Source organism: Hyaena hyaena, unplaced genomic scaffold (genome assembly GCF_003009895.1).
Source record: "Hyaena hyaena isolate Hyena2069 unplaced genomic scaffold, ASM300989v1 scaffold_120, whole genome shotgun sequence".
NCBI classification, from domain to species: Eukaryota; Metazoa; Chordata; class Mammalia; order Carnivora; family Hyaenidae; genus Hyaena; species Hyaena hyaena.
In genome coordinates, this window is record NW_024080752.1 from 1,313,063 (window position 1) to 1,327,742 (window position 14,680).

At 40.8% G+C, this 14,680-nt stretch overlaps 1 protein-coding gene across 1 annotated transcript in view; it reads right to left on the bottom strand.

The window, feature by feature from the left end:
* Window positions 1–2,349: 2,349 nt before the first annotated feature.
* The window catches only part of SCG3 (secretogranin III), a 35,864-nt gene continuing 23,533 nt past the window's right edge, over window positions 2,350–14,680 (bottom strand). Inside the window, exons 11-12 of the mRNA XM_039237084.1 lie at window positions 8,804–8,884; window positions 2,350–2,932 (exon numbers count right to left, since the gene is read on the bottom strand). Of these exons, the coding sequence (XP_039093015.1) occupies window positions 2,814–2,932; window positions 8,804–8,884 (200 nt within the window). The 3' untranslated portion in view covers window positions 2,350–2,813. The remainder of the gene's footprint in view (window positions 2,933–8,803; window positions 8,885–14,680) is intronic.

Below are 14,680 nucleotides of genomic sequence, written 5' to 3' on the forward strand. Positions count from 1 at the left end.
TAGGCCTTTTTGGAGGCAAAGGAACTTTAAAAAAATGTAAAGTTATATTGTTTACCATAAACTGAAATTTGAGAGAAATCCAAAAGATATAAATCAAAAAATGCTACCCAAAAGTTGTAATATAAGCAGAAATTTAAAATGAAGGCCACAATCTTAAAAATGTTCTTCTGAGTATTTCATTGTTGTCTAAGGTCTCTCTCAGCACTTTCTGGCCAAAACATCTGTCTCTTTCATTAAAAGAAAATTCATTAAACTAAAAAATCTGAAATTTGTTGTGGCCACAGTTGAACTGTCTTGGACCAGAGTATTTTAGTGCTGCCTCGGAGGAGTAGACTGAGCCACAGGAACTAGGTTTGAGGCCCAGCTTGAACCACTTCTCGGCCATCGGAATTTGAGCACACACTGTGCCCTTGTTCTTTTGGTGAACCAGTTTCCTCATTTACAAAACAAGGCTGAGCCGCCTGAGTGGCTCAGTCAGTTAAGCTACCGACTTTGGCTCAGGTCATGATCTCAGGGTTCATGGGTTTGAGCCCTGCGTCAGGCTCTGTGCTGACTGCCAGCTCAGAGCCTGGAGCCTGCTTCAGATTCTGTATCTCCCTCTCTCTCTGACCCTCCCCTGCTCACACTGTCTCTCTCTCTCTCTCAAAAAAGTAAATAAAACATTTAAAAAACAAATAAATAAAACAGGGCTGATGAGCCCTTACTCATCTTGATTCCTGCTGGGAGCTAATGAATGTCAGTGTGTCGGAAAACTGCAATACATTCCCTAAGAAAATGTCTCATTTTGTTTTATTTATTTATTCTTTAATTTTTTTAATGTGTATTTATTCTTGAGAGAGACAGGCAGAGCACAAGCTGGGGAGGGACTGAGAGAGAGAGAGACACACAGAATCTGAAGCAGGCTCCAGGCTCTGAGCTGTCAGCCCAGAGCCTGATGCAGGGCTCGAACTCAGGAACACTGAGATTGCTATAAGCTGAAGTCGGAGACTTAACTGACTGAGCCACCCAGGCTCCCCTAAGTGTCTCATTTCAAAATATATCACATAGATAGATACATTTTAGAAAAGTGAAAGGATAAAATGCTTTAACTGCAGCCAGATTTTTTTTTTCTGGTGTACAAGCTGCCCATTTGGACTATATACAACATAGGTGAAGTAGCGGTCATGTTATCAAAAATGACATTAAAATGCTCTGACCCATTGTGTTTGGCAAGGATAGTTTGGGCGTAGGTGTTTTTAGTTCCCCATTACTGCTCACCAGTAAGTACTGGCTTTTCAAGAACATACTGAGTTTAGTTTTTGTGTGTGTCAGGCTTCGGTTTTTGTTTATTTTTATAGCTCAAGAGATGATGAAGAGGAGCAGCAGTGGTTTCCTACCCATGAAAAACAGCCTCTTTACGTTTGTCTATAAGTTCTCTGTCCTCACCAAGAAGCAGCTACCAAGACGGAGCATTCAAGACAAGTATCAGAAGGCCATTTGAATTAGGGGCAGCTAATACACAGAGCATTATATTAAGATTTCCAACTGAAATATATAGAAAACATGTTATTACTTTATGCTGAATAATGCATTTTCAAGGCATTTTTCTGTTTGGGAACATTACCCATTAACATTTCATGAGGATCTTGAACCACTGCGTGTTTCCAGGACTGTGTTTGTGATGGTAGCTGAGGAAGACGAGTTGCAGGGGCCCCAAGTTCATTAACCTTTTCCGCAGGAAAGTTCATTTACCAGCTTTGGTCCACAAAGAAGGGAATGATTGTTTTCTCTCTTTCTGTTCCAGTGCCTGCCTCTCTTGTTCTCTATTGAGAAATGTTGGCCTGGATTAAATTCAGTTTAGATAACTCAAATCTGGCATACATCTTTGCTTTGGTAGTGTTTAACACCTCCTTTTTCTTGGGGAGTGCATAGTCATCCCCATTAATAAACAAACTAGATATCTGAAAATTCACTAATAGAAAATATTAACAGTGTGGCAAATTATTAATGAATCCAACAAATCTTATGCCCATTTTCCAGGTTCCTTTTGCACCACTGAGGCCTGATAAAGAGCCAGCAGGAACAGCCAAAAAAGCAGAGAGCTATCCTTTAAGCTAGATAGGTTTTGAGGAAATGTTAATTAATTAATTTATTTAAAAAAAATTTTTAAGGTTTTATTTATTTCTAAGAGAGAGAGAGAGACAGCGTGAGCAGGGGAAGGTCAGAGAGAGAGGGAGACACAGAATCTGAAACAGGCTCCAGGCTCTAAGCTAGCTGTCAGCCCAGAGCCTGACTCGGGGCTTGAATCCACGAACCATGAGATTATGATCTGAGCCAAAGTTGGACGCTTAACCGACTGAGCCACCCAGGTGCCCCAGAAATGTTAATTTATTTTAACTCCCAAAAAGGAACTGGTGGTGGAAACATTTTTTAACAGACATATCCTATGAGGTGTTGTGATACCCAGCATGCCTTGAAAACAGAACCCCTTAATTCTTCAGGGGGTGTCTGTGTGTGTGACACGGCAGGAAGAAGCTTCCGTTTTAAATTCAGTCTGTTACAAGCTTTCCAAAGCAACATATCTCTGATTATAAAATGTAAATCTATAAGGAAATAAGGATTCTATATACAAAATCTCAGCTTACAGACACCTTTACTTCTCAAATAGTTTTTATGGCAAGAAAGCTATGTTTGACCACTTCTAAAAGGTTAACTACTGCACTTTCATCACTTTCTAAAAATCCTTGACTCAAATTACTGTAATCACAGAATTAGAAGCGTTTTAGGCTATGTTTTCTGAAACAGTCTAAAGACTCCTGAATCTTTTGCCATTTTTACAGGCTGCTGTAAATACGCTTGATGGCATCGGCTTCTTCCTTATCAAGGATGCCTTTCTCCACGTAAGCATCAGCTTGTTGGTTGATGAAGTCCCTCATCTTTGAAAGGTCATAATCTGGAAAATATTGTCAGAGTGTCATGAGCAAAGATTAGGAAAGAGACATCCCCTTACAGTGATTAACATGAACTAAGAAGCGTTTTATACAACAACACAACTACCATTCCATCCCAGGCTTTCTCATTGGAAGACATATTAGACGTTGGCATTTGTTCAGTCTTTACAGTTTAAATTTTTTAAATGCTTATTTATTTTTGAGAGACAGGGACAGTGAGCATGGGAGGGGCAGAGAAAGAGAGAGAGACTGAATCTGAAGCAGGTTCCAGACTCTGGGCAGTCAGCACAGAGTCCGACACGGGGCTCGAACCCACAAACCGTGAGATCATGACCTGAGCCAAAGTCAGAAACTCAACTGACTGAGCCACCCAAGTGCCCCAGTCTTTACAGTTTAAAACCATGTTTATGTGTATTGTCTCATTTGCTGTCCATGAGCACACCTGCAAGGTGTTCAGGTGAGGAGTACCACCACCATTTGAGCAGGGGGGAACAGCCCCATACAAAACTTTGAAAACTTAATATTTATACCAATCACCTGGAAAGCTCTTACAGATTTGTATCAGTAGGTCCGAGACAGAGCTTCAGATCTTGCATTTTAAATACGCTCCCAGGTGATGTTGTTACTGCTGGTCTGGGAATCATACTTGGGGAAACAATATCCTGAAGCTTAAGTACTTTATTCAAGGTTACACAGGTAGTAAGAGTTACAAACAGAACCAGGTGTTTTGATTTTCTGCAATTGTTATACAGGAAGTTCCTGTTGATGTGACAACCCATTTTTTTTCCAAATTAAGAATTATCATTGGGGCGCCTGGGTGGCACAGTTGGTTGAGGGTTCAACTTTGGCTCAGGTCATGATCTCACAGTTTGTGGGTTTGAGCCCCACGATGAGCTCTGTGCTGACAGCTCGGAGCCTGGAGCCTGCTTCAGATTCTGTGTCTCTCTCTCTGCCCTCCCCTGTTTGATGCTCTCTCTCTCTCTCTTAAAAATAAATAAATACCAAAAAAAAAGAATTACCATAATTTTCATACTATCTGAATTATATGCATGAAGGAAAAAATTATATGCACGGAGCTTTTTATATTTTTTAAGAGAAACTGCTTTATGGTTCTTCTGTCCTACTTAAACAAGAAAATCTGTGTAAATCATCAAACCACTCATCAAAAGCAAAGAGATCCTCATATAAGGAGGCCACCTGTGGCATTTTTCTGAAAGGTTAAATAAAACCCACATCCTTCCTTGATGCTCATTGTTTTAAAAATGAAAAATAGGGGTGCCTGGGTGGCTCAGTTGGTTGAGCATCTGACTTCAGTTCAGGTCATGATCTCACAGTTCGTGGGTTCAAGTCCCACGTTGGGCTCTGTTGCTGACAGCTCGGAGCCTACTTTGGATTCTGTGTCTCCCTCTCTCTCTCTGACCCTGCCCCACTCACACTCTGTAGGTCTCTCTCTCTAAAAACTAAATAAACATTAAAAAATTTTTTAATTAAAAAATAAAAATGAAAAAGAAACATGAAAATAAAGTTTAAAGCACCTGAATTCTATTAATCATAAATAACCAGAGTTGGTATTCTGTTCTTTTTTTTTTTGCTTTTCAAATATATCTATCTCAACGCAGAAGTGAGATCACAGTATATCTACGACCTTATTAACAATCTTCTTTCACTTTACACAGTGAGCACCAATATTCTTCAGAAATACCATTTTTTTCTTACAAATAGTTTATTGTCAAGTTGGTTAGAAACACCATTTTTAATGGCTATGTACAGTGCATCCTATCAAGGTACCAAAATTTATAGCGCACATCCCTCAGGGCTGGACATGGGTGTCTTCCACACCACAGCGTACCTGGGGGGTTCCCCCCAGATTCTGAGTTGCCTGAGGCTGAGTACCTTGAGGACAGTGACATTCACCTTGGCTCTAGCAGCCCCTGGAACAGAACCCTGCCTTCTGTCAATTTGTAAAGGAAAAAAAAAAAAAAAAGAAGAGGGGAACAGAAGCTCAGAGCGTCTCATGAAAGGAAAACTATAAAGAACATCTCTATAAGTGCCAGGTGTTTATCATAAAAAGTGAGCTGAGGCTCAGAGAAACGCAGCTTTCTTTCCACCAAGAGAGGCATTTGCTCCCATTAGGGCTTCGCTGTAAAGATTAAAGACCTAACTGTCAGCTGGGGCCCTTACATGTATCATCTGATTCGCTCCTCGCAAAACTCCATGAGGTAAGCATTAATATCCCCATTTCAGAGATGAAGAAACAGGACAGAGGAGGGAAGTCACTTGCTTGGGTCATGGTAGAGTCAGATTCTGAACCCAGATCTCTCTGTCACTACCTTGACTACCCTACGGCCTTGAAGTAATGAACGTGAAGCCACTAACAGATGTAGAATGAACGTTCAGTAAGTGCTTGCGTTTTGTTGTTGGCTTTTATTTTCCTTAACTATCAGGTCAAAACAGAATCAAGCTGAACATATGTTTTGTGTGCACGTCACAAGCTGATTCCAGTCTCGTAGGGCACAAAGAGACGCCTCTTGATTACCACTGGCTCAAATTAGTCCTGGCTTATCTGAGTTGGTTGCAGGGTCAACATCTTTAATGGGACAAAAGGCAGCTCAAGGGCAGATGTGAAGAGGTCCGGGCAGTTAGAATGGACAAACAGGAAAATATTTTGCTTTCTTTTGAAATGGAAAATCTGTATCATTACGACCGCTCTCACTGTGTGCCATGGGAGCACTAGCTGGCTGTTAGATTACACAAGTCAGTAGTCACCTTGCTAATCTTAAACAGATGTTTTAAGGTTATTAGGCTCAAAAGAGAAAGGGCTGTGATTCATTTTCTTAAAAGTACAGACTTTTTTAAGGGTGCATAAAGTTTCATCATCCTTCTCAGCAGCACATCATATGGACCTCCCTTTCCTGGATTTGGGAAGTAGAGGCAGGTCATCCAGACCGCTGCCCAGCGAAGGGCATGAGCAGAGGTTAAGGAAGGTCAGAAGTAACAGAGCTACTAGCCTCCCTGCTCACACAGCTGCAGCCACTGCGTGACCCCAGGAACGAGATCCACAGGTTCTGAGAGATGACCTAGGTCAAGCAGAGCACATATGAAGGCAATGGAGGAAGAGCTTTCTGCTTCTGCCTTCAGGGAGGTATATTGCATATCACCCTCACTTCAGAGCATCGAACTCAACACTGTCATTCTGAAATTTGCTCACAGTGCTTTGGGGATGCAAGCACCAGGGTTCCAGGCTTGACTAGGTTTATCATTTCTGGAAGTCGAAGATTATATTTCAGGATGTTGCGGGTTATGACCAGGAGTCTAATTCAGGTTAATCAGTGAAAGAAATAACATAAGTATTCTAAATTGTTGAACCATCAAATTAACATTGATTTCAGAATGCATTTTGCTAACTTTCTGAATTATACTCATTCTATGATAAACATTTTTTATTTTTAAAATTTTTAAATGTTTATTTATTTTTGAGAGAGAAAGAGAGAGACAGAGCATGAGCAGGGAAGAGGCAGAGAGAGAGGGAGACACAGAATCCAAAGAAGGCTCCATGCTCTGAGCTCTGAGATCATGACCTGAGCCGAAGTCAGACACTTAACCATCTGAGCCACCCAGACACCCCATTTTTTACATTTTAAAGTCTTCACAGTCACTGATGGCATGTTACAATTTTTCTTCCTTAGAGGTACGTGAAACAATGGTGTTATTTTCAATCAGTGACAGATTGATTAAATATGGTTCATATGAATTTCAATGGAACTGACAACCTGGAAATTCACATCATTTTGAACCAGAGAAAATAAAGTATGTGTGAAAAGCTGGTAATTATTTCCATTTCACTCAATTTAACAAGACCGTAGGCTAAAGAGGAGCTGAAAAGACCTTTTTCTCCCATTGTGTTCTCTATCTCAGTCATCCTCAAACTTGGCCACACGGTGGAATCACGGGGGAGAAGGATTAAAAATACTGATGTCTGCATCTCTTTTTTTTAATTTTTTAAATGTTTTTATTTATTTCTAGGAGAGAGAGAGAGAGTGTGAGCAGGGGAGGGTCAGAGAGAGAGGGAGTCACAGACTGAAACAGGCTGCAGGCTCTGAGCTGGCAGTCAGCACAGAGCCCGACGTGGTGTTCGAACTCATGAACCGCGAGATCATGACCTAAGCGAAAGTCGGACCCTTAACCGACTAAGACACCCAGGCGCCCTCTGATATCTGCATCTCTTCCGTTGAGTTTCTGCTCTAGTGATCCTGAGATGCGCCGTGGATATCAGGACATGTAAGAGCTCTGCAGGTGATTTGAATGCACTTTCAAGCTGGAAAACACCCCTTGTCTCATTTTAAAAGCATCACTTGGCAATTGCTCACACAGACACCTGGGAGTCACTCTGGACTCCTCTGTCTCCATTTTGCTGTCAAGTTTCTCCCTTCTTTATTTCCTCTGTCTTGCCTTGGTTTAAGCCCCATCATTTCTGCTCCAGATCTTTGCCTCCAATCTCTGTCCAATCCTCTAGGGGCCTATTTCTTTAATCTATAACCACACTGCTACCAGAGAGATTTCTCGGTTCTTAACCTAATTAAGTCCTAATTTAGGCTCCTCTGGCTAAAACCTTCTTTGCAGGGCTCACGAACGCCTTCCTGATCTGGCTGCTACACACCTTCCCTCCTCTGGCTGCTGACCCTTTCCACAGATACCCAGTGTTCCTGGGAAATTGAGTGGCTCCAGGTCCTGGAACACATGACTTTCTTTTGTCTCTTTATGTCTTGGCACCCAGTGTTCCCTCTGCCTCTACCTCTTGTTACTTAGCTTTCCTGCAATCCTTTCTTTCAGTGCTATCCATCCCTGTAAGGAGATTGGGGGGCACATCTCCTTACACAAAGGTGCCACCTTTGCCCACTGCACCTGTCTATGATAGCACTGAGCAGGGCCAACTGTAGCTTCAGTGGTGCTGGGAGCTCCTTGGGAGGCCAGGGAGGGCAAAGGGGGGTTGCATCTGACGTTTTCATATCTCTGGGACTCAGAACAGAAACAGTCTTGTTCTGGGTCTTAAGTGAGTGACTGCTTTTGTAATTGCAGGGTCCATCTCATATGTGGTCAGAAAGTTCCCTTTTTAAAAAAACACTCCCAAGAGGCACCTGGGTGGCTCAGTTGGTTGAGCATCTGACTCTTTTTTTTATTTTTTTAACATTTTTATTCATTTTTTGAGAGACAGAGACAGAGCTCAAGTAGGGGAGAGGCAGAGAGGGAGAAAGATACAGAATCTGAAGCAGGCTCCAGGCTCTGAGCTGCCAGCACAGAGCCCGATATGGGGCTCAAACTCAGGAACCTTGAGATTGTGATCTGAGCTGAAGTCAGCTGCTTAGAGCATCTGACTCTTGATCTTGGGTCAGGTCATGATCTCACAGTTCACGAGTTCAAACCCTGCATTGGGCTCTGTACTGACAGTGTGGAACCCACTTGGAATTCTCTCTCTCTCTCTCTCTCTCTCTCTCTCTCAGTCCCTACCCCACTCATGCTCTCTCTCTCTCTCAAAATAAATAAATAAACTTAAAGAATTTATGAAAATAAATACTCCAGGAAAAGGGAAAAATGTTGATAATTACTGAAGGTGGTTGATGGATACATGGGGATTCATTATAGTATTCTCTCTACGTTTGTTTGATATATTTCATAATAAAATATAAAAGAAAAGGCCTTTGCTCAAGAGGTGGCTTTGAAAAATAAAAGAAATGGAGGTTCTATTCCTGCATCCTGGAGTCTTTTTGGACTCTGACAGAAGACTTTAGTCCAGTTTGATGGTGGGAAACTTTCTTTAACAAGAACCCCTGACAAATGGGTGAGGTTGGCAGTTTGCAACCATACTAAATCCTTACCTTCTTTATTTCCTTTTTTGTTGTGTTTCTTCAACCACTCAATATTTTTTCTGATGGCTTCCAAATAGGCTTCCGTTTTCCCTGGAAAAGGGAAGAGAATTCATAGCAAATACTCACAAAATATCACTGCATCTCTTTTTAAGACCACACTCTTGTTTAGAACCATAAACGCTGGACTCATCGAGCACTTGTGAGGTGGTGTCCTTAACGAAGTAGTGTGTATGTTTGGTGGGGGTGGGGTGGGGGATGTTGTGGAGGATGGTTAGGGATGAGATTCCAGGACACAGGACCAGGCAGACTAGTAAGTGTCAAAGAGCCATTATTCACGTACATGTAACTGCATTCTGATGTCCTGGCAGAGAAGAGTTTTGATTCAGTTCACCGGATGCCTACAGTTGTTAGACTGCATCATGTCTGGTTAGGAATGGTTCTTCTAAACTGAGGAGTATTCTCAGGTCAAGCACTAAATCAGAGTGGCAGATGCTGAAAAGACTCCATCACCAAATAAGTTATGTTAAGGAAGTCCAATTTGTGGCTTTGTGTAGGCCACTATACAAGTCTTCTGCCCAATCTAGTAGGGAGTGTGTAACAACTCAGATGAAGAGATGACCTGGGCCTCATTTCAAGGTTTGGATGTGAACCTTAGCCTTACTGTAGTAGAACTCCCCTGGATGTAAACATTCTCCCATGGGCCCCATGTGCAGTAAGATAAGCATGTGCTCTGTGATGCTCTTTAAATACATCATTGTCTGCAGGTGAGCATTATCATCCACTTAGAGATAAGGAAACTAACACTCAGAGAGTTTAAGTGACTTGGCTGAGGCCACAGAGGAAATAACAGAAGTAGAATTTAGACTCTAGTCTTCCCAAGCTTCTGCTACCTGCACTGTCGGAAAGCAAAGATCTATCTTCAGGCATAGATACTGATGTAGGCTTGTTCTCTCTCAAGGAAATCAGCCATCTCTAAAACCAGGTGCGGTTCCTAGTGCTCAGAGTGTCTGCATCAAGGGACCAGGTAATCTGGAGAATTCTGGATGGCCTAAGAAAAGAAGCCTTCTAAGTCTAGGGGCTCTGCAAGAAGCAATGACTGCCAAAACTCCATGTGGTGACCACTCATTCTGAGCCCCCTTAAGCCCCGTTACCTCATCTATTGCCCAGACTTACTGGTTGAGTTACCCGTACTGAATGCTTATGATGTGCCAAGGGCTGTGTGTTGTGCTCCAAAATGCAGTATCTCTTTTTTTCTTCACAACAACTTTTTAAAGGCAGTCCCTTTCATACCCATTTTACAGATGAAGAAACCGAGACAGAGAGAGATAAAGTAATATGCTGAAGGTCATATGGCTAGGAAGTTGTAGAGCCAGGCTTGAACCTGGGTGCATCTGACTACAGTCATGAACAATAATTGTCTCAGAGTTTGCTGATGTTCCAGTTTCCACGGCTGCATTTACCTATGTGAGCTCTTGAGCATCCTTCTTTCTGATCTTGTAAGCTCACTCTTGCCTCACTACCGGGGCTCCATGTTATCTGGATCCCAAAGAAGCACAGAGAAAATCTTACACAAAAGGGGTTAGTGGACAAGAGAAAAGATCTACCATTTTCAGCCCCTATTCACTTCAGTCAGCTGTGTAAAGTCTTGATTTCAGTGCTTTGTTTTTAAAAATGTTAGAGCATATGGACGACCAATGTCCTCTCAGCTGATGTTATAACATTATAGTACAGTGAATATAGGGATATTCATTATCTGTTGCCTGTTCGTTGAGCAGATCAGTTGCATTTGGTAACATAAAAACAATGTTCTCTGTTTCAAATTAATTCAATTAGAAAAGGCATTTTGAACAAAGAAATCTTAATGTAGACTATTTCTAGAGAATGCAACTAAAAAGTTTAAATCAAAGTAGTGGGTCTCATGGGGTGCCTGGGTGGCTCAGTCAGTTGAGTGTCTGACTTTGGCTCAGGTCACAATCTCATGGTTTCTTGGTTTGAGCCCCGCATCTGGTTCTCTGCTGACCACTCAGAGCCTAGAGCCTGCTTCGGATTCTGTGTCTCCCTCTCTCTATGCCCCTTCCCCACTTGTGCTCTATCTGTCTCTGTCTCTCAAAAATAAATACATGTAAAAAAATTTTTTTTAAAGTAGTGGGTCTCATAGGGCTTTAACAAATAGCTAATTTGTCATTAGCACATTAAGTAATTAGGGCTTCTGAAACTTTTAAGAATGTTTGAAAATAGTCTTGTTCTTTAAGTAATGTTAAGCATTTGTCTCACAATATTATTTATGATATATCATAATATGGAAAGCTTATTTGAGAAAAGGAAAATCTAAGCTTAGTCTCTGTGTAAATATGTTGTTAAAAATTCTGAATTAGGATAGTAAAGAATAAATATGGGGTTTTGCTATAGCATAGCAGACATTGTAGTTTCTCCACCTTTATGTCTCCCTTATTCCAGATATGCTATATATTCCTTATATCCTTATATGATATATCTTTATATCCTTATATTCCTTATATCTCGGGAACATTCCACACAACCTCCCAGAGATCCTCAGAGGGAAGCCTCAGTTGCCCACAGCTGAAGCCCACTAGTGTAACCACCTTCTATGGGCTTCTCTCTTTTCCTGTCTCATGTACCTAGCTCCCGCACCACCCCCCCCCCCCCCCCCCCCCCCCCCCCCCCCCGCCATGGTGATCTACCAATTAAATTTGACCTCAACTCCTCTCAGGGTGTGCTTTAGAAGCAACCCAGCCTAAAGCAGTTTGAAATAGGGGATCATCTTGTTAGGTTGCTTTTGCTCAGGAACCAATTTCCTATAAAAATATTAAAATTTAAAAAGTATGAAATGCACGAGAAGCAATTTTATCTACTATATTGATATTACTGAGTTTACTGAGCTTGAAGAAAACTATACTGCAATTTATTTAAAAACTAAACTACTATCTTGTATGTAGATCATAACATGATTATGACCATTTCTCTAATTTAAAATAGACCTCCCCATCACCCTCACCCCCTTTTCTGCTTTATTTTTATCCATAGCACTTATCATTTTCTACCAAATCATATAATCTATGTAAGTTTATTGTTTGTTTTCCCCCCTTAGAAATATTTCTTATGAAATAATATTCTTATGATATGCCCTCATGCCTAGAAAAAAGCTGGACACAGAATGGTTTATCAATAAATATTTGTTGAATAAGTGAATAGGTAAAGTCTTCTTATATGGAAGCCAAATCTTAATCAGAAGAAAAATATATTTAAAAAATTTTTTGTTTTGTTTATTTTGAGAGAGAGAGACAGAGACAGCACAAGTGGGGGAGGAGCAGACAGAGGGAGAGAGAGAATCCCAAGCAGGCTCTGCACTGCCAGCACAGAGCCCGGCTCAGGGCTCAAACTCATGAAACTGCAAGAACCTGACTTGAGCTGAAACCAAGAGTTGGATGCTTAATTGACTGAGCCACCCAGGCACCCCAGGAGATACAATTTTTCAAAGTACAAACGGTACAGATTTCTTTTTCTTTAACAAAAAATGAATTGTTTATTTGAATTCTGAATTTAAATGATAGTTATAGCAGAAACAATTTAAAGTACCTACAGATGTGCTACATATACTCTATCTGTATGTTATCTAATCTTCACAGAGCTCTACCAAATAAGCATTATTAGTTCCATTTTACTCATGAAGGAATGAAGGCTCAGAGAGATTAAATGACACGCCCAGGGGGACACAGCTGAGTAAGGGTCAGAGCCTGGTCTTGAACCAGAATGAATCTGGAACCTGTACTGAGTGTAGCTGGGTAAAATTCATCTTTTAGAGTAGAATGATTTAGTGCCTCTTCTTGTTCCCAAGCTGGTCAGCAAGACCGAGGTTCTCAAACTTGGCTGCACACTAGAATCATTTAGGGGAGATTTAAAAAATCCTGATGTTGGTCATGATCTCACAGTTTGTGGGATCAAACCCTGCATCAGGCTCTGCACTGACAGCACAAAGCCTGCTTGGGATTTTCTCTCTCTTTCCCTCTCTCTGTCCCTCCCCTGCTTGTGCTCTCTCTCCTCACTTTCTCTCAAAATTAATAAACTTAAAAACAATTAAAAATCCTGATGCCAAGGCTACGCCTCATATGAATTAAATTAAAATATCCTTGGGTAGACACCAAACATCATTTTTTAAAAATGGTCCTGAGGTGATTCCAATGTGGGGCAGCATTTGGGAACCATTGCCTCAGTATTGAGACGTCCACATGTTTCCTGGAGCCCTGGTAACAAGGTGGATAAAATCAGGTGTTCCTCTGCTCTTGGAAAGAAGCAGCTGGTTCCTATTTACATTTCCTCCTGTTGGGGGCTGTAAGGCAAACCTTTTATTTACACAGTGTGCGGTAAAAGCCCATGAGAGTCCACTTTGGAAAGCTAGGCTATTTTTTTTTTTTGAATTTATTTTTGTTTCCTTTGGAAAAAAATAGCTCATGGCTGAGGTAATATGGCACAAGCTTCAAAACATATGCTGAAGCAGATGGGAAGAGGGCCAGAATCAAGACACAGCCCTCCTTTCCTGGCTGTTCTGGTTTTCAGCAATGCCAAAGAAATATTCTTTTTTATACATGAATTTGTCCTTACTGTGATATGTTGACCTGATCTGTCCCCCCACCCAAGCCCCATTAAAAAAAAAACAACACTGTAGAAATCAATAGAATTAATCTACTGAATACTGGGCCTAGTATTCAATAGATTATATAGACCTAATAAAGATATTAGATCTTCTAAAGAGTGCTTATAAAAATTAAGTTTGATAGGCTTAAAATTCTATAAAGATTACATGATTGCAGTTTTGTACTGTATAAAACAAAGTAAGTGATATAGGTATCACGGATGCCAACATGGGCCGCACGGCCATTCATTCAAGAATTTCTGCACAACGGTGACACTTTACATGCCCAAAAGAAATGCTCAGATTGAGTACTGGACAGGAGTCAAGGGACAAGGGTTAAAGGCCTGGCTTTGCCACTCTTTGGCTATGGATCATGGGTGAGTCACTTCATCTTCTGAGCCTTGGTTTATTTATTTATAATTTAGGGGTGAATTCTAAAAAGAAGGTTCATGGTTCCTATATATGGGAAGAAACATTCCTCTGCTGTCCTCGAAAAACCTGTGTTGATGGTAGTCTCCTGTGCCTGCACTTAGCTCCTGGCATCCTTGCTGACTCACAGGGGAGAAGACTATATTTACTATTTTTGGACATTGTTAGCAGAATGGCTTGGGGCTTGACTAAAGGCACAAACTGTCTCCTCTTATGTTGCTTTAAAAATAACAGCATCCACATGAGATAGCCATTTATTAATTAAATAGACTACCTTCCCTTTTCTGGTTTCTGTAAGAAAGATATGGGAATAATAGAATATGTAGGTGAGAGCTATCGTAGAGATCACTTTTTTTCATCTATTTCCATAATCTGGCCATAAACCTGACAAATGATAGCACTGGAATGACTTTTTGACTATGTTAATGCTTATCTTATCCTTTGGATGGTTTTTTAAAAAAGATTTTCAGTGACTCATAGAGCAGAAGTGAATGAGTAAACATCGAATTGGCAAATAGAGACACACTTAGATCATGGAATAAAGTTTTAAAGTACTTTTCTTTAGTCTCCAGAGAGCAATTTATTTGAAAAATTAGATAACTTTATAAATATGGTTGAAATTAGAATAAATTTGATTTCACTGGCATATCCCTAAATTTAGGAATAATTATGGAATCATTCAAATGACTGTACCAATTAGAAATCAGTGTTTTAAAAGATTATTCTTTTTTGAAGTTTATTTATTTTGAGAGAGAGAGAGAGAGCAAGTGAGCATGGGGGAGGGCCAGAGAGAGAGAAAGAGAGAG